This window comes from Myotis daubentonii, chromosome 9 (genome assembly GCF_963259705.1).
Source record: "Myotis daubentonii chromosome 9, mMyoDau2.1, whole genome shotgun sequence".
In the NCBI taxonomy this organism is placed as follows: Eukaryota; Metazoa; Chordata; class Mammalia; order Chiroptera; family Vespertilionidae; genus Myotis; species Myotis daubentonii.
Window position 1 is genome coordinate 79,551,544 of NC_081848.1, and position 23,638 is coordinate 79,575,181.

Here is a 23,638-nt window from a genome sequence, read left to right on the forward strand (position 1 = left end):
GAGGGTGCAGGCGGCCATGTCAGGGCTCTCCAAGGAGCTTCTGCCCCAGCCTCCCCCACCCCAGGGCCCACTCACCTCGACAATGGCATCCACAGGGCAGGCCTCCTGGCAGAAGCCGCAGTAGATGCACTTGGTCATGTCGATGTCATAGCGAGTGGTCCGGCGGCTGCCATCGGCTCGCGGCTCAGCCTCAATGGTGATGGCCTGGGGCGTGGCTCAGGGTGCTGTCATCTGCCAGTCTCCCCAGCTCCGAGCACAGGGTCCCCCCTCACTGCTCATTTCCACCCCCAAGTCTGCACAGGCCTGCCCCGTTCTGGGCACTCATCCCCTGGGGGCCTACAGAGCATCACTGTCGGCCCAATTCCGCCCTTCCTGACTTCTCCCCCAGCAGGCCGCCCGTCACATCACCTCCTGGGCTTCTCCTTAGCATTTCCCCTAGATGGCACTTCCCTTGTTTATTTGTTAACCTGAGGACACGAGTCCAGGAGGGGAGGGCTGTCACCTGCTGTTTCTGCAGCGCGGAGCCGCTCAGTTCTCCACTAACATCCAGCTTCCCCATTGATGGACCAGGGAACAGAGGCTCGGAAGGTTGAGGCTCTTCCTGAGCCACACAGCAAGTGAGGGGCAGAGCCCAGACGCGAAGGCCAGTCCTTAACTCTCAGTTCCTGGGCACAGTCTGTGCCAGCTGGGGACGTGGGTGGCCTGAGGCCCCCACAGCCAGGAGGCTCTTCAAAGCGTTGTGGCAAAAGCCCTCACATGCCCGCCACGCACAGTGGGACCTGTGGCTGGTAGCCTCATCTCTCTGTGCCTTAGTTTCCTCGTCTATAAAAATGGGGATAGCCCTGGCCAGTGTGGCTCGGTTGGGCGTTATCCGTGCACCAAAAAGTCACTGGTTTGATTCCTGGTCAGGGCACATGCCTGGGTTACAGGCTCAATCCTCAGTAGGCGGTAGTAGGAGGCAGCCTGTTGATGTTTCTCTCTCTCTTCCTCTCTCTAAAAATCATTAAAAACACGTTTAAAAACAGGGATAACAATTCTACTTCCCAGAGTTGCTATAAAGATAAGAGCCTGGCACAGTGCCTGGCTCGCGGGCGGCTCACTCCCTGGGGGCATCACTACTGTCATGTTTTGGTGGCTGGACGGAGACATCAAGGCCACAGCCTGTGGCCCAGAAGACATGCCAGGACTCAGAAAGGAGCCGTCCTGGGTGGACACATGGTTCTGGAGCAGCCCTGCGAGGAGGTCGCTGTGCCTGCTGGGGCTCCTGCTGGGCATGCCATGGTCTGTCTGCCACAACTGGTCTGTTTCTACACTACCAGGCCCTGACTTTGGGCGGCCCACGAGGGACCCTCCAATTGAACCAAACACGGGGGTTCAGGGGAGCAGTGACCAGGGACAGTGACAGCCTCGACTGTGGTTTGTGTGTCCTTGGGTCTGGTCCTGTGACAGGCACAGGCAGGGCTCCTGAAACTGCTGCTGTGCCTGGGGGAAATGGAGACCCTCGGGTGCCACCCTGTGGCTCATAGGCCTGGGAGTCACATCCCTGACCAGACCTCCCAGGGCAGCAGCCTGGTGTCATGTGGTCTGCTCAGGGCTGGCAGCTTACCCCGCTGACTCAGTGCCTCACTGGCTGAGCTGGCCCCAGCGACAAGGCCTCCTGGTTCCCATTCACAGTGGGAAGTGGCTCAGAGAGGGACAGGGAGTTTCCCGGCAGCGGCCAGAGTTCTCAGCTTCCCTCTCCCCAGAACAGGGGCCAGGTGGCGGTCAGTTGGGGTCAGGGGCTCACCTGGGCCGGGCAGACAGCCTCGCACAGCTTGCAGGCGATGCAGCGCTCCTCCCCGGACGGGTAACGGCGCAGCGCATGCTCCCCCCGGAAGCGTGGGCTCAGCGGCCCCTTCTCAAAGGGGTAGTTGATGGTGGCTGGCTCCCGGAAAAGGTAGCTCAGGGTCATGCCCAGTCCTGTGGGCAGCATGGGCATGGTAGGTGAGGCCCTCATCCCTGACCACTGGGTCCCACTCTAGCCCGTCTGGCCCTCCCCCAAGGGCCCACCTCGGATGAGTTCAGTCCACAGAAGGGTTTGAGCTGCCCGGTCAGTCACTGACTTCATGTCCATCGAGGGCTCTCGCAAGTTCACGTACTCTGCGGGGGAAACCGGCAGGAGGGCCTGTGGCAGTGGTTCTCACGGCCTCACCTCCCCCACAAATGCAGCTCAGGGAGATGAGGCCCCACCCCTCTGGCAGGTACAACAGCTCCAGGCCCTTGTTCATTCACCAAACCCTCCCAAACCGGGTGTGTGGCCATCTGAGCCCAGGAGTGAGGGCGATGGGAAGGGGCTTAGGTGCTGGGGTCCTGATGAAGAGGCACAGGCACCCAGCCCTCCACAGGGGAGCTCTGAGATCACCCGGGAGCTGAGGGAAGGCCCCCACCCCCTGCCACGAGACCGTTCCCATGGGTCCTACGCAATCTTGATCCTCCTCCTCATTTTACAGAGTGGAAACGGAGGCTCAGAGAGGGGGAGACGCTGCAAAGCCAGGCCTCCTCCCCTGCCTGGCAGGACCATGATCAGGAAGGCCTGTGGGACTCACTGTAGCTGGCGGCCACTGCGCTGCTGTGGAGGCTCCGGGCACTGGGATGCCCTGCAAGGAAAGGGGCTTTGCTGTGCGGCGGCGACCTCAGGCCGGGACGCTGGGCTGCCCGCACCCGGGAAAGGCTCACCTGGTCCTACCTGCACGAACAGCCTGGGCCAGGGCCCGAAGCACCGAGGGTGTCGTCAGGCAGTGCATCTGTGGGTGCGAAAAGGGAGGGAGGTGTGGTGGGTCCCGGACCTGGGCCCCAGGAACTCAGGCTCTGCAGGAGACCTACCCTCGACCTCAGGGCCTCGGTGTCATCTTGTCTCCTACGGAACCCCACTCCTGTCAGAGGCACAGGTGGCCTTCCTGTCCCCGGGTAGAGCACCTCTCAGCCCAACATGACAGCTCAGCGTGAGAGAGCCCAAGTTCGATCTTCTCACCTAGGAAACCTTGCAAACCCATCTCTCCTCCCTCCCGCACCAGTGCTCCTGCTCCTGCCTCCCAACTCTCCCTCCTGCTCATCCTCCCCACGCAGTCGCAAACACGGCCAGTGGCCACCAGCCGGACGGCGAGGTCACCGCACCCTCAAGATGGAATTCCTTCCCCGGCGCCAAGGCCCTTCTGGAACTCTCTCAGACGGTCCAGTGACCCTGAGCAGGTGGGGGCAGCTGGCCCGTTTCCTCATATGAGAAATGGGGGGGGGGGGGGGGGCGTAAGAACGGAGGGAGTTCCTACAAGCCAAGGGTCTAGCCCAGAGCAGGGCACTTAGCGGGAGCTCAAGCCTGCCCCTCCCGCGACCTGCGACTTGCATTTTTTTTGACCACTGACTTCAGGGTAAGGCACCCAACCCATCTCCTCCGACCTTCCCTATGACCTCTGACCCCAAGGACGCCGGCGGCGCATGCGCCCCGAGGATGCCAACTTCCAGGTCCCTCTGCCTCACGCTCAAGGGCACGGGGACGGCGGGTCTGTGCGGGCCGAGCTGAGGCCCAGGGGCAGAGCCCGCAAGTCCAACAGAGGCGCCACACTCGCTCCCGACGTCACGCTGCCCAAGCCTGGCCTTAGCAGCGGAGCCCCAGACACCCACCTTGAAGCGCTGCCACTCCTTCCCCTACCGAGCGGCCTGCTCGCCGAGAGGCGGAGCCTACCTTCTGGATGCTGCCATTGGACCGGCTGGTTTCACCGTCTCCGCGCCGACTATCCATGCTGTGGTCTGATTGGCCAGTGGCGCAACCGAAGGAGGCGGGATGCAGAAACAACTTTCCTCTGATTGGCTATCGAGGAGCAGGCGCTTGAAGTTACGTTGAGCGCCGCCATGTTGTATCGGAGAAGCCAATAAGCGAGGACTCTGAGACACTGGGGGCGGGACATCCGGGGCGTGGTTTAGGGAGTGGCTCGGGGCCGGCCTCCGCGGCGGGGTGTGTGACGAAGGTGGTGAGGATCGCTGGTGGCGGTGGTTCCGTGCGGGACTTCACCCGGGCGGCGTTACTTCTTATTACAAAGCCCTGGGACGGTTATGATCGCTTTACCAATGGGGGCTGAGGCACGGGCTTGTTAAGTTGGCCCACGCCCTAGACCTGCGAAGTGCGGCTCCCTGAACCGAGTCCTCTAATGACTCGGGAGCCCGCCCTCCCCAGCCACCAAACCTGCGTTTCCTTCGGGGACGGGTGTGGCAGGCGACACCGGAGGCTGCGGAGGCGGCCCTGAGGCCTCCTGTGTCTGGGAGCGGGGGGCGGGGGTCTGGGGGTGCTTTGGAGGAGGCGCTGTTGTAGCTGAATGCGGGTGGGAGCTGAGCCGGCCAACGGGGGCAGAGAGCATCCCGGCGTGTGTCCTCCCGAAAGGACCGGACAGGCCACGGGTGCGGGCCCGGGGCCATGGCGGAGCTTCCAGCCAGGTTTGCGGGGTTCAGGCCGCGGGCTGGCGGGCTCCAGGCGCTCTGGGAAGAGCTGTGGGTGAGCTGGGGAGCCGCGGGGCCCGGGGGGAGGCTGGGTTAGGGGCCGCCCTGAGCGCAGTGGTTAATGTGTGGGTCCGGGCAGCTGTGTGGTGTCACAGAATCCTCGGGGCTCGCCGAGAGGTGGGGCTCGGGAGATGAAAGGGGGTGCTGAGCCAGAGGCTGGTGAGTTGGGCTTTGTGGCCGAGTGTGTGGGGGACCATTCCATGGCCTCCGGGCCCAGAAGGATGAGACAGGGAGTAAGATGAGCCCGGGGTGGGACATGGTGCGGGTAAGGCGCCCCGGGCTGGCCACTGGGGGGACAGGAGTGTGTTCAGAGCTCCCAGAGCCTGAGCTGGAGGGAGAGGTGGGGAGCGAAGAGGGAGGCGGCTGCACCCCACCTGCACCAGGAGACAGGAGGTCTGGAGCTCGGGGTCAGCAGCTCGTGTTTATTAAGCTCCCAGATGTAATCTCACAGCATCTGAGATGCTGATCATTAGTCCTCTCCACTGTACAGAGGGGGAGCCGCTCGGGACAGAGACGTCCGAGCGTCTTCAGCAACAGATCCCCGAGGGCGCCCCTCCTGCTGCACCCTCCACGGGAAGGGTGTGGCTCACAGGTGCCCATGCCTGCCCTCTCCCGGACGCAGGTGGACATCCTAGTTTGGGGGCAGCCGAGGAGGAGGCTGAGGGCCAGAAGATGGGAGGCCGAGGAGGAGGGCGAGCCCCGGGCTGGGCTGGGGCCCTGGCAGGTCTTTTCATCCTTGTGCCCTGGACCCGAGGCCACATCTCCACCCACAGTGACAGGAGGACCCGGACATTGCCAGGAGGGGCTTGGAACCCCGGTGCCCGCGGTGGGCTCAGAGCAGGGTGCAGCTGCAGCTCCGGGCCTCCATGGCCACCAGCAGCATCCTCAGGTTGCGCGGCGAGTAGGGTGGGTAGCGGACGGAGTAAATCTTCTCCATCCCAGGGCTGCGCAGCAGGCAGGCGCGGTGGTGGGAGAAGGTGTCGAAGGAGAACTTGCCGTGGTAGCTGCCCATGCCGCTGGCCCCTGCACAGGGGCAGAGAACACGGCAGTCAGGCCCTCAGTGGCCAGCTGAGGCGACATAAGACAGGTGTGGGCTCTGCCAATCACGCAGTGCGACCTGGGTGGGCTACTCCCCCCCGCCCCCTGCCCCGCCTCGAGCCTTGGTCTCCCCATCTGTAAAGTGGGCTGGCTCATCATGAGAGACTGGGTGTTTGACCTATGGCATGTTAGGACCTGGCAGGGCCTAGTGTGGCCGGGGCAGCAGGCAGGAGAGCCGGAGAGGAGGCGGGGGCAGGACCTCAGTGGCCAGCAGGGACCTGGGAGCTGTGGGAGATTTTCACTGGGAGTAAGTGGTAGGATCAGATTCACTCCCAGACAGACCCCCACACACATGTCAATGCAGAGGCAGGTCTGGAAGGTTCTGGTGCCATCAGTCCAATGAGGGAAGAATGCAGGGCGCTGCCAGCACCTACCCACTCCTCCGAAAGGCAGGCTGGAGAGGATCAGGTGCATGAAGCCGTCGTTTCCACAGAAGCCCCCGCTGCTGGTGCGGGCCAGCACCTGCTTGACCACCTGGGAACAAGCAGCAATAAGGCGGAGTGGCTGGGCAGCAGGAGGCCAGCCTGCTGCGCCCCCACCCCCGTCCCAGGGGCTCTGTCCCGCCCATTAGGGCCCCAGGAAGGGCCTGAGGCCACCACGTGAACCGAAGGGGGTGGTGGGACCAGTGGAGGGCATTGTTTAGCAGCCTGCCACCACACTCCCAACTCGGGGCATGTTTCCGAGCATCTGCTCTGGTGTGAAGGGTGTGGGGACACGCTCAGGCCCCAGGGGGAGGTGGGAACCCAGCGTTTGCCTGGGGACATGCAGAGTTCAGGGAAGGTGCCAGGTAGTCAGGAAGGTGCCCCAGGAGAGGGATGTGATGTGCCTGTGGTGTCTCAAGGGGGCAGAAGTCATTCAGGCAGAGACGAGAAAGGGGAGAAAGGTCCCCCCACAGGCGTGCTGGGCAGGGGGGAGGCTGAGGGACAGGACGTGGGGGTTGGGGACGCTGTGATGTGCGGCACAGGGAGGTCAGGCACAATCACGTGATCAGATTGGTATTTTAGAAACATGAACTTGGCCTTTGCTTGACTTTAGGAAGCCCTTTCCTCTTCACTCTGTAGGCTTATTTGAAGAATAAGAGGGAACAGGTTAATAGTCCCTAATTGTCATTATATTACGTTCCAGTGTGTGACCCTCAGGTGACAGCTGGGTCAGGCTCGTCAGTGGTGGGCAGAGTGGACCCCCCATCAGTGGGCTCAGGTCAGTTGAGACCAGCAGTCACGACCCAGAGGGTGGAGCGGGGGGACATCAGTGCTTCAAGAGGAGTAAGAGTAAGTCATCTGGGGGAGTCGAGTGCCTTAAGGGTCCCTGCATCCTGGGACCAGGCCTGGGGAATCAGAACTTGAAAGCCTCTTGCCAGGAGACCCCCATTCCCAAAACCCCGTATGGCTCTTTCTTATGTGAACATAATCCCGATAAACCAGGGCTCCTGGTGGAGCCGCTGACTGTAGGGCTGGTGGATAAATTAGGAGGTGAGCTGGGGGCGCCTTGTAGACCCGGAAAGGAAGGAGGTAGAGAAAAACAGGATGAGCGGGTCTCCAGGCCAGAGGAGCCTGCTTGAATCCTGGGGCAGAAAGAAAAACTGGTGAATCTGAATCAAGTGTGGAGTCGAGTTAACTGTGATGCGCCAATGTCCGCCCTTTAGTTTAGACCAATATCCGGGCCCTTCACCGGGGAATTGGGCGTGTGGTATATGGTCCCTGGGCCATCTTTGTAACTTTTCTGTAAATCTAGTTATTCCAAAATAAAGAGCTTATTTTAAAAAGCATTGTCGAGTCTGCAAGGGGTCTCATGATGAGAGCTGGTTGAGGAGGGAGGTGTGCTCTGAACTGGGGGTGCTACCCTTGACGCGCTGGGACGGCCCCAGGGGCTTGCGAAAAGCTGTGGTGAGAGGTGAGGGGCCAGGAGTGGGGACCAGGGCCCATCCTTGGCCTATGTGTTCTGATCCTTCATCCTGCCCATGTGTGTGCCTTCCATGAGCTGGGCACTGAGAAGGGACACCAGCCACCAAGCCGAGATGGAGGCAGGGCTGACCGAGAGCCCCCCCACCCCACCCCTCACGCTGGAGGGCGTGGCCTAGAAGCGGGAGGGATGTGGCTGCTCCCAAGGGAAAGGGCAGAGACAGAACCAAGATTGCTGCCAACCAGGAACTGTGACTGCCAGAGGGGCCAGAACTCCGGCCTCCCTCCAGGTCTCTTGGTCCACTGCTGGCACCGGCCCCACCTGTCTAGCCCTGCCCTGGCCCACCTGGCTGCTGTTGGAGAAGGTGTACAGGGCCAGGGGCTTCTCCCGGCGGTTGATGAAGTCGATGGCCTCGTCCAGGCTCCTCACGGTCACGATGGGCAGGATGGGCCCGAAGATCTCCTCCTGCATCACCGGCTCCGTCTCCTGCACGTCCACCAGCACCGTGGGGGCTGCCCGGGCACAGGGGACGGCTCAGCCCCGGGCGTGGGGCCTCGGGCAGGGCCCAGGGACCGGGCTCCAGGCTCGGGGATGTTCTAGGGAAGAGTCTCCCCACGGCCCTGAGAAGTGGCCGGGAGCCCCGGGCCCCAGCCTTGGTCTGACCGTCTCAGGGTGACCGGATCTCAGACCCCTGGAGCCCAAGGTCCCAGGACCCAGCCTGTGGGGGCAGCAGCGTCACCGAGTCGGGGCCCAGAGGCCAGGGCTGCTTTGTAAGGACAGCCCAGCGGGTGCACAGGCCGGGAGTCGAGGGCCCACAGGACCCGGGGTCACGGCTGTGGAGCAGCAGATGCTGGGGCCGAAGCTGGGATCTGCGTGTTCGGAGCCTGGACACTGGGCCCAGCTCCGAGAAGCAGGGTCAGGGGTCACAGGCTCGGACCTGGCGACCTGTGGCGTTAGTGTCTGGGAATCGTGGCAGCAGAGCCGTGGACCCGGCTGGGCTCCATCAGTGGGGCCCTGGGAACCTCGGGGCCCAGACTGGACCAGCTGTGGCCTCCAGCGAGGGAGGGCCTTAGCCGGGGGCCCGGGGCCGGGAGAGCGGGACTCACCGATGTAGCGGTCGCTCTCCTCACTCTGGCCCCCGATGGCCACGCGGCCACAGCCCAGCAGGCCCCGGAGCCGCTGGAAATGCTTCTCACTGATGATGCGGCCCAGGTCTGGGGAGGCCCTGGGGTCCTCGCCATAGAAGCGGGTGATGGCGCTCTGCAGGGCGGGCACCAGCCGCTCCTGCATTTCGGGGCTGCACAGGACGTAGTCGGGGGCCACGCAGGTCTGGCCAGCGTTGAAGTAGCGAAACAAGGCCACTCGGTTGGCCACGGTCTGGGCGTCGCAGTTGTCGTCCACGTAGCAGGGGTTCTTGCCCCCCAGCTCCAGTGTGACGGGCGTCAGGTGCTTGGCGGCTGCGGCCATGACAATCTTGCCCACTCGAGGGCTCCCTGTGCATGAAAAGAACCCTGAGTGACCTTCATTCACCTGGACCTGGTGGGATGGCCTCGGTTTGGGGACTGGGATCCCTAAAGGGGGGTTCACTTCCTGCCCTGTCTCCCTGGACAGGGGGTTGAGTCCAGCGGCTGCCAGGCCTCATTTGGCCTTCCCTTGCCACTCACTGCACAAGCAGGACCTTCTGCATACCCCCTCCCCCCTCCCCCCCTCCCTGCTTCTGATTCCTGATCCCCCCTGCAGGTGTCTCTTTCACACACTGCCCTGCACTCCTCACCACTTCTCCATGCTCCTCTAGAACCCTCAACCCGCCTTAGCTGGTTTGGCTCAGTGGATAGAGCGTCGGCCTCTGGACTGAAGGGTCCTGGGTTCAATTCCAATCAGGGGCACATGCCCGGGTTTCGGTTGTGGGCTTGATCCCCAGTAGGGGACGTGCAGGAGGCAGCCGATCAATGATTCTCATCATTGATGTTTCTATCTCTCTCTCCCTCTCCCCTCCTCTCTGAAATCAATAAGAGTATATAAAAAAAACAACAACAAAACACTCCTCAGCCCTGGCCGGTTTGGCTCAGTGGATGGAGCGTCAGCCTGCGGACTCAAGGGTCCCAGGTTCGATTCCAGTCAAGGGCATGTACCTTGGTTGCGGGCACATCTCCAGTGGGGGGTATGCAGGAGGCAGCTGATCGATGTTTCTAACTCTCTATCCCTCTCCCTTCCTCTCTGTAAAAAATCAATATATTTTTTAAAAAAACCCTCAACCCTCGGTGACTCCTATCGGCCGAGGCCGGAGCCCAGCTGCAGCTGCGGACATTTGGGTCTCTCCTCTCTCTGAGTTGACCTGGCAGCCTTGCCGCCTTCAGCACCCACTCCTCCCTCCACTCCTGGCTTGTCCCGACCTCTCTGGGGTGATCTCCTGGGTCTCACAGTGCCCTCCTCCTCTCAGCCTCCCCTGACCTGACGCACGCCCACCCCAGCCTTGGGCCTCTCCTGCCCACACCTGGCCCAGGGCCCCCGCTGCCTTTCTGTGGGGCTGGCCCTGGCCCCACTGCCTAAACCTCAGCTGCTGCTCTGCTTTTGGCTCCTGCTCCCTCCCCAGGCTTCTCCCTCAGCTCCTCTGTCTTTGCAAACATCTTGTCTCTGAGGACTCCTGACCCCCCAACCTCCCCTTGTTGAATTCCACTAAGGCCTCCCACCCATGTCCTTGGGGTGTGTGTGTCCTCTAGACAGGCCGGTGACTTGGGGATGGTTCCAGTCTACACGTAGGAACACCAAGGCCTGGCAGAGTGGGCTTGGCTGGTCTGTAGGCCTCTGTGCCGGCTGCCCTGGGGACCTGGCCTGGAGCCAGCCTCAGGTCTGCCTGCCTCTGTACCCTCCGTCCTGGGGGCCAACGCCCGAAGCCCATCGAGCTGTGTGGCATGATGGTGGAGGTTGGGTTGGCACCCTTCCGGCTGCCTCTTTCTATTTCTCCCACCCCCCAAAATCGGCAGGAACAGCTGAGGACCCTGGCCCCTCTGCTTCCATAGTCCAACCCTGGCCAGTGGGTGATCCAGGCTGGGCACCGAATCTAGAGGTCTGTGCCCATGAGTGGGGTCCCAGTCCTCCCAAGGGTCCCCGGGTCCAGGGCTGCTCCCAGCCTCCTCCAGGAGAGAGGAGCAAGCTTGTCCTGCAGGCCAAGGGCACCGCTGGGCACTTGACCCTCTGAGTTCTGGCTGTCCATCTGGCTTGGTACTTGTGGCCTCTCTCAGGGTTGCGGACAAGACCCCTCAAGGTGGGGCTAGGTGCAGGCCCCCGCCCTCCATCCTGCCCCAGCCGCCTGCAGCAGGCTCCTCACCCGTGAAGAAGATGTAGTCGAACTTGTGCTCCAGCAGCTGCCCTGTCTCCTCGGGCCCGCCCAGCACCACGGCAAAGCAGCTCTGCGAGAGAGACAGGCAGAAGGCTCCCCCTGGGACCCAGCCCGGGGCTGCTCCCTCCGGGCCTGACCTGACCAGGACTGCCAAGGCTCTAGGTGGGCTTCATGGGGGTGAGGTGAGGTGGGGAGAGGGGCCTGGCAGGGCTGGTGGGAAGGCTGAGGCCACGGTTGGGGGCGTAGGCACCCCCAGGAGACAGGCCACTCAGAGCACCGCCGTGGTTGCCACCCCTCTGTGTCATTAGGAGGGAAACTCAGGCTGAGAGGGGTGGTGACTTGGCCATGGCCACTCGACCCACAGGAGGCAGGAGTGAGGCTGGAACTGGGTCCTGCCCAGCCGATGGGGCCCGCCTGCTCTGCTCACCCGGTCCAGGTATCGGGGCAGCACCTCGACCAGGACCCTCTCGGTGTTCTTGCTGATCTCCGAGGGCTTCAGCACCACGCAGTTCCCTGCAGGGCAGGACAGGGCAGGGCCAGAGGTGGGCGAGGGGGAGCCATGCCAGGTCTCCATTCACTCCTCACACCTGCAGGACAGGCGTCAGCCTCACTCTACCTTCAGGTGAAGAATCTGGCTCAGAGAGGTGACATGGCAGGCCCAAGGCCCAGCAGCCTGGGGATGGTGAGCCGCATGCCAGCCAGACTTTCTCAGCCACCTGGTGCCACCACTCCTCCCTAGCTCTATGGGCCCCTGGAGGCCATGAGGGAGGGGCCGGGTGGAAGGTGGAGGCTGGGCTCTCACCTGCAGCGAGGGCGCCCACCAGGGGCACCAGGGTCAGGTTCAGGGGGTAGTTCCAGGGGGCGATGATGAGCACCAGGCCGAAGGGCTCCTTCCGGATGAAGGCGGAGTCCAGCTGGGTGGCCTGCGCCGGGGCCAGCGTGGCGGTGAGGGGTGAAGGCCTGAGACTCCAGCCCCTCAGCACCACCCTCCTCCCCAGGGGCTGCCCCGTGAGAAGCCCCCCCACCCGGAAGCCCCACGTGCCTGCCCTACCCCAGGCCCGCTCACCAGGTTCTTGGGCACGGTCTCATCCTTCATCCAGGCCCGCAGGTTCCTGAGGGCCAAGTTAATCTCGCCCTGGCTGATGCTGATCTCAGACACCTCCGACTCAAAGGCTGACTGCGGGGGAGGGGCCGGGTCAGCCGGGGGCCAGAGCCCTGGAGAGGGCACAGCCTCCTCGAAGCAAAGCCCGCTATTGTTTACTCGTCCGCTCATTCTCTCCATGGTCAGCGAGTGCCTACAGTGTGCAGGGGCCATTCTTGAGCCAGGGATGCGGCCGTGGCTGACACAGACAGAAAACCTGCCCCTGGAGCTGCCATCGTGGGACAGTCAGCAAGACAATGACAACACAGGCAACTACAGTATCAGGAGTTGGTGCAATGGAAAGATGAACAGGGTAAGGGGTATAGAGACTGCTGGGGTGTGTGTATGTGTGTGTGCACGAGTGTGAACAAGCATGCATGTGTGTGCAAGTGCATGCGTGAGTGATGTGGGTAAGAGTGAGTGTGTGAATGTGTGCATGTAGGTGTGTGTTTGCTCTGTTTAATACAGATGGCTGGTGCCGGGCTCTGGGATGAGGTTACATTTGAGCAGTGAAGAAAGGGAGTCAGGGAGCCTATGAATATATGGAGGCAGAATATTCTAGGCCAGCGGTCAGCAAACTGCGGCTCGCGAGCCACATGCGGCTCTTTGGCCCCTTGAGTGTGGCTCTTCCACAAAATACCGACTTCTGCGCATGGGCCACGAAGTTTCAATCGCACCATACATGCGCACCCACACGTGGTATTTTGTGGAAGAGCCACACTCAAGGGGCCAAAGAGCCGCATGTGGCTCGCGAGCCGCAGTTTGCCGACCTCTGTTCTAGGCAGAGGTCACAGCATGTGCAAAGGCCCTGAGGTGGGCACAGGCCTGCTATGTTCTCGATTGGCCAGGAGCAGAGTGGGTGAGGCGAGGGGGCCAAGCAGCCGGGTGAGGACTGTCAAGCAGAGTAGGGACAGGATCTAGCTTAAGTTTTAACAGAATGGTCTGTGTGTCCCACAGTGGCCTGCTGTGTGCATATCAGTCTGCAGGGGACACTGGGACAAGCATCCCGGGGTAAATGCCATCAGTTCCCACAACCTAGGGGCCAGGCATCACTGTCAGATTTCCAGGGCAAAAGGGAGGAGAGACATCTATAGGGACATTGCCCTGGCCTCGGTCTCCATGTGCCTGTCCGGCCCCTACCAGGGAGGAGAGACCCCGTCCACGGGCTGCAGGCTGCGTGAGGCCCATTGTCAGGGACACCAGAGCCAGGCTGTCCTGATGCCTGAGACTTGGTCATCACAGCACAAGCTCCCCCCTGCTAGAGGGCAGGGCAATGGTCCAAGGGGTGCCAGGCTGGTGTGAGGATGAACTGAAGGCCAGAGATGGGGATGCCCTGCTCAGGGTCACTCAGCAAGCAGGTGGCAAGGCCAGGGCCAGGGCCAGAGCTGAGCTGGCTAGGGCTGTAATTCTTTATTGTTTAAAGTATTACATACGTCTCCTTTTCCCACCATTGACCTCTCCTGAGAGTAGGCTGTTTTGAGCCAGGGCTGTGTGTCCTCTCTGTGCCTCCTCTAGGGGTGACCAAGTGTGGCCACCCTGCCTGGAAGGCCCTTTGGGGTTAACTGAGAGGATCCGTGCAGAATAGGGCAGGGCAGGTTTGGGGACAGAACTTGGCAGACGAGAGGGAGGGACCAGGTGAATTTTCTGGGCTGCTGCTCCCTTTGTGCGACCGGGCTCCTGGGGCCTTGAGGAGCTGGGATGGGAGGCGGGAATGCAACCTGAGCCAGAGGGAGAAAGGGACCAGACAGACAGTCAGCTCAGGTCTCCGTGGAGGGGCAGCCGGGCCAGCAGGTGTGTGGAGGCAGAGGCTCAGTGGCCGTACCAGTCCCCGACCACGCCCAGGGAACCGGACACTCCCCACAGGGCGGCCAGGCCAGCCCCTCGAGATGGGGAGAGCGGAGGAGCGTATGGACGGGAGCCCCGGCTTCATGAATGGGAAACAGATAATTCCAGAACGGGCGATGAGGGTGCTGGGGGTCACCTGGCTACGGCGCTGGTAAAGAGAAGGTTTGGCGACACCGAGAAAAGGAGCAGGTCTTAGCAGGAGCCCACATTCTCAGACAAGTCTTGTGGCCAGTGTCTGCTGTCCCTGTGGGGCAGGGACACCTCATCCATGACTCCAGGTGCTCCGAGGCGCTAGTCTTGAAGCCTGTGACTGCTCCAGGGACAGGGCAGGCACCTGGCTGGGTGTCTGGGAAGAGGGCGAGTCCCAAGGAGGCTGCTGAGGGACCCCCGGCCCTGCCGGCATCCGGCGTCCGTGCCTCTGTGTGGCCTGAGTGGAGCGGCTGCGCACTGGGCAAGTGGGGGGGGAGGAAGGGCAGGGTATGGGCTGGTTGACCCTGAGGGTCTGAAGCAGGCCCAGAGCATCAGGGGTGGACCCCAGGCGTCAGTGCAGAGTCCCGTGTGTGGCTCAGGAGGTCCCAGGTCCTTCCTTGGACATACTTGGGCTTAGGACTAAGACAAGCTCAGGACAAGCCAACGTGGGACTGTTGTTGTCCCCTGGGGACAGGAGGTGACCACCAGGGCGGGTGGGCAGCCAACAAGCACCAAGCACTGAGGTCCCCTCCCAGGTGTTAAGTATCCAAACACCACTTCACCTCGGCTAGTTGACAAGGAGCCTCAGGCCTGGCTCTGGGGGCTCCAGGTGGTGAGGGGCTGGTGGGACGAAAGGGGTGGGTCTGGACACCGTGGCCTTTGCAACATGTACAGGAGTCATTTTTCTAAAGGACCCGCTGGACAGCTGTCCCAGGGCAGCTAAGCAGTGGGCCTGTCAGCTGAGGAGGAGGGGGCTGCCTACAGGAAAGTGCATTTCTTGGAGGCCAGCCGTGGCTGCTGCGGGCATTGGGAGGGGCTGAGCCCCCAGGCCTCCAGGGTTTGGACACTGTACCAAGTGAAGCTGAAGTCCTCCAGCCCATGAGGTCCTGCATGGTGTGGCCCGCGTCCCTGGACCCCATCTTTTGTGTATCTCTGCTGGCCTCCTGGCTGCTCCTCAAGCATAAACACACTGTGGACAAAAGGGGCCACATGCTGACCTGACAAGCTCAGGGGAGGCCCGCCTGGCGGTCTTGCAGACTCGGAGACCTAAAGTAACCACAAATGATGGTCTGAAATTAAACCTTAAAAGCAGTTAGGGTGGGCAGTTACGTCCTAGGCCGGTATCTTCACTGACAAGGTCAACCTTTACCTTAACTGAGCCTGTCTGTCTTTTTGCATCTATGATAACATACCCTTGAAATGTAGGGGTAACTTGTAACTTCCCTTTTTCTGGAGCCCTTGGGGCACAACCTAATGTGCTGGGCGCCAGGACAGATACCACAAATTCCTTTATTATCATGTTAATTGTTCCTGTACCCACCTAAGTGTGTGTCCATCATTTTACTTTTTATCCAATCCCAGGGGTTTCCCCCCTCCCACTTTGCTTTATCCCACCTCCTTAATCTAACACCAATGAATTTCATGTAACCCACCTACGTCCCTCCTTTGATTGCAACGTATAAATACAAATGTAACCCGCCATTCTCCGGAGCATTATCTCAATTCGTTGAGATTCTGCTTCCTGGCATATGTGGACAGTTTGGCTCAAATAAACTCACAAAAATTCTTTACAGGTTTCACTGTGGGTTTTTTTTTTACGTTAACAACACCAAGCACCTCTGGCCTCAGGGCCTTTGCACATGCTGTGCCTGCTGCCATTCTCCCCTCTATCCACATGGATCCTTCCCCCTCCTCCATTTTGTCTCTGCTCAGATACCATCTTCTCAGAGAAATCTTTCCTGACTCCCAGTGTAAAGCAGCGCCCTGATCCTGGCCCTCTCGCTCCCTTTCAGTGGTTCTCAACCTTCTGGCCCTTTAAATACAGTTCCACATGTTGTGGCCCAACCATAAAATTATTTTCGTTGCTACTTCATAACTGTCATGTTGCTACTGTTATGAATCGTCATGTAAATATCTGATATGCAGGTTGGTCTTAGGTGACCCCTGTGAAAGGGTCATTCGACCGCCAAAGGGGTCGCGACCCACAGGTTGAGAACCGCTGCACTAGATAGTCTCTCCATGCTGTCACCATACTATGTGATTATCTATTTGCTGTCATGTTTGGTCAGAAGGCCAGTTTGCTGGGCACAGGGACTTGGTTTTATTGTCTGTTGCATCTCTAGATCCCAGAATAGTACCTGGCACATAATAGGTGCTCAGTAAATAGTCAAGTGATGCTGGAAGCTAATTCCAGCCTGTCATAATAAATGCAAAAAGTTCCTCAAAAGGTTGATGGGCTTCTATATTCAGCAGGGCTGAATACATATTGTTGCCTGCTGGAATGGCTGAAAGCATTTCCCTAAACCTAAAGATTTGCATATATTACTACCTGCTACCAGACAGCTGAGGGCATTTCCCCAAACCTGATACCTACTGTATATGAAACCTTAACCTTTGATATGTATATCTGCTTTGCTTTTGCAGTGGTTCTCAACCTCTGGGTCGCGACCCCTTTGGCGGTCGAATGACCCTTTCACAGGGGTCACCTAAGACCATCCTGCATATCAGATATTTACATTACGATTCATAACAGTAGCAACATGACAGTTATGAAGTAGCAGCAAAAATAATTTTATGGTTGGGTCACAACATGAGGAACTATTTAAAGGGCCAGAAGGTTGAGAACCACGGCTTTAGGACAATTTGTGTTACTAAAGACCGAGGGGTTCGGAGATTCAGAGAACTTGGTTGCTGAAGCCAGGTCTCCTCTGAGGTGGAGTCCAGCCATGGCTGCTGCTGGCATTGGGAGGGGCTGAGCCTTCCAAATTTATATTTCATGTCTAGTCTCTTTATTAACTTACACGCAGCCCTTCTCCAGATCCCCGAACCCTTCTAGATGCCGGATAGCACCCGGCAGAGTGAAAGAAGACGTGAATGAATGGATGACTGGAGAGGACAGGTTATGGCACAGGCAGCGGGTGGAGCTGGATGGGCTTCTAGTTCCACTTCGTAGAGGATGAAGCTGTCACCAGGCCCCTGGTCCCGGCTTCCCCTCCCCGGCCTGCCTCCCGCCACCCCTCACCTTGCGCAGGTCCTGCGCCAGCGCCTCCTGCAGCAGCTGCTTGTTGTCCTGCAGGAAGCGGCCCAGGCCCTTGAGCTGCGCAGCCCGGAACTCCGCCGGCCGCGTCCGCCCCGAGCTGAAGGCCTCCCGCAGCCGCTGCAGCGTGTCCTCGAAGGGGTCCATCCTGTGAGGCAACGGGGAGCATGGGCAGGGATCCCCACCTTCTCAGGCGCCGGCTTCACCCCCTCCTGCACCCATGTGGGCTCACAGACACCCTCACTGGACTCAGGTGTAACCCCAGAGGGCCAGGGCTGGCCATGCTCACACACACGCACACACACACACAGCACACACACAGCACACACACACAGCACACACACACAGCACACACACAGCACACACACAGCACATGCACACACACACAGCACATGCACACACACAGCACACACACAGCACACACACACAGCACACACACACACTGCACACACACAGCACACAGCACACACACAGCACACACACAGCACACACACAGCACATGCACACACACACAGCACATGCACACACACACAGCACACACACAGCACACACACACAGCACACACACACACTGCACACACACAGCACACAGCACACACACAGCACATGCACACACACACAGCACACACAGCACACACACACAGCACACACACACAGCACACACACAGCACACACACACAGCACACACACACACAGCACACACACACAGCACACACACAGCACACACACACAGTGCACACACAGCACACACACAGCACACACACACAGCTCGCACACACACAGCACACACACATAGCACACACACACACAGCGCACGCACACAGCACACACACACACACAGCACACACACACAGCACACACACACACAGCGCACACACACAGCACACAGCACACACACACACATGCACACACACACAGCACACACCAAATGCACAGACAGCTCCCCTTGGTCAGTGGACAGGGGAGCCCTGGACCCTGAGGACTGGTGTGGGCTTGGGGACAGCTACTCCACAGCCCCTAAGGGTGGGCAGGCAGCCAGGGACCAAACAGAAATTAGCCCCAAGCCAGGACCCCGCCCCTTTCCAGTGCCCCTCCTGGGGACGGGGCTGCCCTCACCCTGCCAAGCCTGGGGTGGCCAGGAGGGGTTTGATAAGGAGAGGGGCAGTCCACCAACCGCCACCACAGCCACACACGTGGGGACGTTCCAGACACAGAATGCTCTGTTCCCCACCCCCATCCCCAGCGGGGGGGGGGGGGCATTGCCAAGGGTGACAGTGGCTCAGAGGGTGACAGAGAGCAGGGGCCTCCTCTCACTGTTCCCGAAAAAGACGGAGAGAACAGCCTCCCAGAGGCTCTGCTGCCCACCCCAGTGGGGGCAGCCGCTGTGTAGGAGGAGCAGGGAACAGTGGGGATGAGGGGTTGAGGGGCAGTCATCAGCCAGGGCTGGCAGGTGGAGTAGAGACCCGACCGACATTCCCCCGGGGCCCCACCTGTTTACCCGACAGAGGAGCGCTCTGCCGCATTCGTTCCGTGGCCTGGTGCCAAGGACCCGGGGGACCCTTTCCTCCTGCCCTCTGACTTCCTCCTTTCAGGTCTCAGCTTGCCTGATGCCTCCTTCAGGCAGCCCACCCTGGTTACTCCCTCCCACACCTCACAAGGCCCCTTGGCTCTGCTCCCGCTGCACCGGGTCACATGTGTAATAAATACCCAGTTTCATCCTGTCCTCCTCCCTGGATCTCCCCCTCCTTCCCACCCCCTCCCCCCATTAGACTTAACTCATCGTTGGGGGTCCTAGCGCCCACTCTCCTGCTCGTTAGGGGGCAGTGAGAGCACCCACCAGCTGGCGCGGTGTTTATCAAGAGCGAGCCCAGTCTGAGCCCAGGGCCGTTGTCAGTGCCTCCATGGCTGCCGCTATTGTGCAATGGCTGCTGTCACAATGGGTTCAGCTTTCTAGAAACCCCATGGCCCGAGGGCAGAGCCTACTGCAGCCAACAGGATGGCGGCCCAACGGGCCTCTGTGCTGAGAGCCTGGCTGGAGCCCTCCCCGGCCCACTGGGTGTGACTGGGGCCAAGCTGACCCCACAGGCCCCTGGCTCTGGTTGGGAGAAACGGGGCAGTTACCTCGGGCACCGTGGCCTTAGAGAGGGTGGCGGTGTGGCAGAAGGGCAGAAGGGGACGGCTCAGAGCCCCTCTCGGCCCCAGGCTCCACCCTTTTTCTGGGACGAAGGTGCCCTGGCCCTGCGGAGACCCGGGTGCGAGCCTGCGGCCACTGGATCCGCGTCTGGGCTGGTGTCCCGGCTCTGCCTCTTAGTGGCCTGACCTTGGGCAAGACACTCACCCTCTCTCTGCCTCCGTTTCCGTGTCACAAGGTGGGGATGAGAGAGCGCTGGCTGTCTTCCTGGGGACGAACGGAGCGTTGTCCTGGGAGCAGGGAGCGCCCAGTGAAGCCACAGTGCTCCTCCCGCCCCCTGGGTCCTGCTGTCACTCACAGACTTCTGATGGGGGCTGGGGCACAGCACCCCACCCTCTCCTGCCTCCCAGGGTTGTTGGCACTTTCGTTAGAGCCTTGGCCGAACCCACAAAAATGTAAGGCGCGGCACCGGGCACTGGGCACTCGAGTGGTGCACTCCAAGGTGAGGGCGGGGGCTCTGCGGGGGGGCGGTAGGTGGAGGGGGCAGTGGAAATCAGGATGGAACCTTCCAGCAGCCTCTCTTGGCAACACTGAGGCAAACTCACCCAATATTGCCCCCTGCTGGTTGGCCCCCAGGAGCTGCCCGCTGGGGAATGAGGAGCTGGGCACAGCCAGGCACGCATGGAAGCCAAGGCTGCCTTCCACCAGGGTCTGGGGGGACCCTGGGCCTGTGACCTAGCAAAGGACCCAGAAATGACAGGGTTCCCCAAGTCCACCGCCATCCGGGGCACATCTGAGCAGCCTAAGTTCAGAAGGAAGTCAGATTCCACCCTGGCCGTTTGGCTCAGGGATAGAGTGTCGGCCTATGGAGGGTCCAGGTTCGATTCCGGTCAAGGGCACACACCTCGGTTGCAGACTCAATCCCTGGCCCTGGTCCAGGCCTGTGCGGGAGGCAACCAATCAATGTGTCTCTCTCACACTGATGTTTCTGTCTGTCTCTCTCCCTCCTACTTTCTCTAAAAATCAAGGGGAAAATATCCTCAGGTGAGGATTAAAAAGTCAGGTGCCATCACCTGCGCCCCAGTGACTCACTTAACCAGGACAGCTGGAGGGGCCCCCGTTGCTCTCCCCTTTGGAGGAGATGGAGATCAGGCACAGACAGCAAGGAGCCTGCCTGCGGCCCCATCCCCCACCGAGGCTGGGCGGGGAGCAGGGGAGCAGGGCAGCCTGACCCTGGGGAGATGGGGCACCTTGGCCGGCCTCAGCTGCAGACCCCGGCCAGGTAGGCAGTGGCGTGTGGTACCCAGCGGGGTGGGGAGGTGTGTTGTCCGTATCCTGCTCCCTGGGCCGCTGGCCCCTCACTGTTCCTGCCAATCCCCACTCTGCTTCCCCATCTTGCCTCACCCGAGGTCCCGGGGCTGGCAGGCCAGGGCTCCCAGGGCACAGACCTTCACAGCAGGCTGCGGGGCACCCACTCAGCCGTTTCTGTCCTGGACCTGCTGCTTCTGGGTGTGTGTGTGGGGGGGGCGGGGGGCGGAGTTGCTAAATCGCTGGATGGTGATAAGGGATAGGCCTGTTTCCCTGGCCTGGGACCCGGGAGGACGAAGCAGGTCCCCTTACGGCCACAGGCCTGGGATCCTCTAATAAGAATAGCCAGGTGCTCACCATGCCAAGCTCTGTGCCAGCCTGGGTGTGGCTAGAGCCCGGTGCCCCTCAAGAAAGCTGAGGCCCAGGAAAGCCACGGGGGCTTGAGGAGGGGGATGGATGGGGTGGGCACCCAGGTCTGCTGGCTCCAAGGCACCATCGCCAATCTCCTGCTAGGAGACCTCTCTGGGGCTCGCTTTCCCTGTCTGTGAAGTGGGGGTGGCACCTGCAGCTGCCCCGTGTGCTGCTGGGAGGTCCTGTGTGCCAGGCCGAGCCCTGAATGCCCAGTGACGATGTCTCTGAGAGGCTGTATTCAGACTGCGAAGGGCAGCTGCCCAGGAGCTGTGGGGAGGACTGAAGGCAGTGTGAGCGCCAGGGAGGCCAGGACTTCCACCTGAGACCCAGGGCGGGGCGGGGCGGGGCGGGGAGGCAGCGCTGGGGAAGATGACCGAGGGAACCCTCTCAGCTGCCAGAGGTGGGGGTCACCAACCAGCCTCGAAGCTCCTGATTCCAATCTGATCTTACCCTGGATTTCCACAGGCCCTGAAGCTCTGGGCAGCTTCCCCTCCCTTCCTTGAGGGCCGTGGGGTGCTGGGACCAACCCCAGCCCTGCCCACGGAGAGGCTGCTCCGAGCTCCAAATGCATGCTTGACCGCTCCCCCCCTGGCCCCCCCCAGGATGGGGTGCTCTCCCTCCTGGGAACGCCAGGTCCAGAGCTGGGTCCCTGGGCTCCCTTACAGGATGGGTAACCCCAGAGAGAAGAAGGGTGGTGGCCCAGCTCAGACAAAACGAGGGTGCTGTCGGCCTCAGGCTCCCCCCCACACTCCCCTTTAGATCTCAGCAAAGGGACGTCCCTCCCCACTTCCCCTTTCTCCCTAGGCTGGCAGGCGTTCTGAGGACAAAGCCGGTCTGTGCTTATGGCCGGGAGTGGCCTGCCTGCCTGGGCTGCCAGCACCGGGAGTCCTAGCCAGTCCACCAGCCGATCCCTGGCCCCGACCGCTCGCTGCTCTCTCTCCGCCTCCCCGGGACACGGTACCTGAGGCTCTGCCAAGCTGTCCTTCCTCCTGGCGTCCTGCTGTGTGGCCAGCCTGCCTTATGAAATGTCCAGGGCTGGGCCTGCCCTGGGGCGGGGCCGCCCTGGCCTGGAGCCTGGGCTGAGATTCGCGGCCACCTCCCTCCCTGAGCCCGAGAGTGTGACCCCTGCTGGACCCCGAGCTAGATCCGGGCCAGAACGGAGACTTCCTCCCCTAAATCCCACAGAGACTCTTATCAACCCGCCAGGCGATGGTTCCAGACAGGCCCCTGCCCTTCCCCGGGCGGGCGGGCGTGCACGGCTTCCCCCTCACGTGTCTGGGGCGGTCCCACCCGGTGTCCCCATCCATCCTGGCCCATCTTATGTAACTCCTTGGCGCCGTCCACGAATCCACATCCCCTTGCCACTGCCCAAGGCGCACTTCACTGATAAGTCTCCTTAATGAACCCTTGAGGTAATGAGGGGGTTGCCAGCCTCCTGTGGTCTCTCAGCCTCAGGAGCTCTGAGCTGAGGGGCCACCCAAGGCCCGGTGGCAGGACCCAGGCCCGGCTGGAGCAGGAAGGAGGGACCAGGCGGTGGCTCTGAGAATTAGGCTGTCGGGTGGGGCCCAGTGGCTCGGAAGAGGAAGGAAAACCCTGCCCCCCACCCCCCCACCCCAGCTCACCCGAGTCTCAGTTCCCATCTGCAAAATGAGGAGGCAGATCCAGAGATGGCTGGAGTCCAGAAACACAATCTCAGGGCCACACCCTCTGTGTGTCTGTGTCAACACCATCAACACCTCGTCTGGCGCCCCTCACGGAGCCCGGCCCCGCAGCCGGGCATTTTACACGGAGGAAACGGGGTCCCAGAGCGGAGGCAGGACTTGACCACACAGGGCACGAGTCGCAGGGCTGGGACCCACTCGGGAAGCATCCATTCCTAGGTGTCCCCTCCCACCCCCGGGGAAGAGCGCGCCCTCTGCCCCCAGGGCAGCTGTGTGATGACAAGTGTCACCATGGTGGTTCCTGTGTTCCTGCTCCTCAGGTGCCTCAGCGCTGCCGGGCACCTGTCCTCTGCCCTGCCCTGGCCTCCACCCCCTCACACCTGTGGGAGCCTACACAAAGCGGGTGATTCCCTGGCAGCTGCTGGTGTCAGACAGGCAGGGCTTAGGTAACAGGTGTGGAGGCAGGAACATCCTGTGCCATCGCCCTGCGCCAGCTACCCTGGACCTGCTGCCACTGTCCCCGCTGCCCTTTTGCCTTGGTGCCCTGGATCTGCCTCTGATCCTGGCCTGGGGCCTGTGGGCCGCCCCACCCCTGGGAAAAGCTCCTCATCACCCCCACCCTCCCTGCCTACCTGGGAGGGCAGGAGGGGTCTGGCCCACCCCTGCTCTGGCGGCCTCCGGAGTCGTCAGCCACTTGGGACAGGGGTCAGGGCCTGTAGAGGCCCCCGTCCTCTGTGAGTGATGGAGCCCCCAGCCGCTGCCTGTCACGTGGCTCAGCATGTGACAGCCCAGCCCTGCTGTCTGGAGCTGAGCCAGGCAGAGGCAGAGGCAGAGGCAGAGGCAGAGGCAGAGGCAGAGGCAGAGGCAGAGCTGGCTCTAGGTGGGGCTGGGCTAGGGCTGAGCCTGGCAGCCTTTGGCTAGGAATCAGGCTCAGAGAGGGACAGCCACTGGACTAAGGCCACACAGCAAATCAGGGACCCAGCTGGGGAAGTACTGGTGAGTAGGAGGGGTGTTGCAGGATCTCGAGGGGTCCCTCCCTAGCCAGGGAT

At 61.3% G+C, this 23,638-nt stretch overlaps 2 protein-coding genes across 10 annotated transcripts in view; both read right to left on the minus strand.

Moving 5' to 3' along the window:
* Window positions 1-23,638, minus strand: part of NDUFS8 (NADH:ubiquinone oxidoreductase core subunit S8) — a 77,146-nt gene that overhangs the window by 196 nt on the left and 53,312 nt on the right. The window contains exons 1-6 of one of the 3 annotated variants that reach the window (XM_059709886.1): window positions 3,658-3,756; window positions 2,726-2,783; window positions 2,586-2,636; window positions 2,050-2,139; window positions 1,787-1,959; window positions 76-204 (exon numbers count right to left, since the gene is read on the minus strand). In XM_059709886.1, the coding sequence (XP_059565869.1) occupies window positions 76-204; window positions 1,787-1,959; window positions 2,050-2,139; window positions 2,586-2,636; window positions 2,726-2,783 (501 nt within the window). In that variant the 5' untranslated portion in view covers window positions 3,658-3,756. Of the gene's footprint in view, window positions 1-75; window positions 205-1,786; window positions 1,960-2,049; window positions 2,140-2,585; window positions 2,637-2,725; window positions 2,784-3,153; window positions 3,179-3,657; window positions 3,757-23,638 lie in introns of those variants that run through there. The other 2 variants (XM_059709885.1, XM_059709887.1) reach the window with 2 other exon arrangements.
* ALDH3B1 (aldehyde dehydrogenase 3 family member B1) lies at window positions 4,932-23,370 on the minus strand. Of its 7 annotated transcripts, none has more exons than XM_059709878.1 (11): window positions 21,890-22,298; window positions 18,916-19,173; window positions 17,065-17,227; window positions 11,934-12,044; window positions 11,670-11,790; window positions 11,295-11,380; window positions 10,856-10,937; window positions 8,634-9,020; window positions 7,873-8,039; window positions 6,000-6,099; window positions 4,932-5,550 (listed from the first exon to the last, which is right to left on the minus strand). In XM_059709878.1, exons 3-11 carry the CDS (start codon window positions 17,224-17,226, stop codon window positions 5,360-5,362), a joined length of 1,407 nt encoding a protein of 468 aa, XP_059565861.1. In that variant the 5' UTR covers window position 17,227; window positions 18,916-19,173; window positions 21,890-22,298; the 3' UTR covers window positions 4,932-5,359. The 7 variants fall into 7 exon arrangements, with proteins under 7 accessions (XP_059565861.1, XP_059565862.1, XP_059565859.1 ...); XM_059709879.1 differs by lacking the exon at window positions 18,916-19,173 and adding an exon at window positions 19,417-19,476; XM_059709876.1 differs by lacking the exon at window positions 18,916-19,173 and adding an exon at window positions 19,417-19,499.

Bases quoted from the DNA above. Each gene is read 5' to 3' on its own strand.
- ALDH3B1 (XM_059709877.1), bottom strand. From the start codon at position 17,226: ATGGACCCCTTCGAGGACACGCTGCAGCGGCTGCGGGAGGCCTTCAGC. The intron at 11,381-11,669 runs GTGAGAGCCCAG...CCTGCCCTGCAG, and splicing joins GGTGGGCGCCCTCGCTGCAG to GGAACTGCGTGGTGCTGAAG. The intron at 8,040-8,633 runs GTGAGTCCCGCT...GTGCCCGGGCAG, and splicing joins GGAGAGCGACCGCTACATCG to CCCCCACGGTGCTGGTGGAC.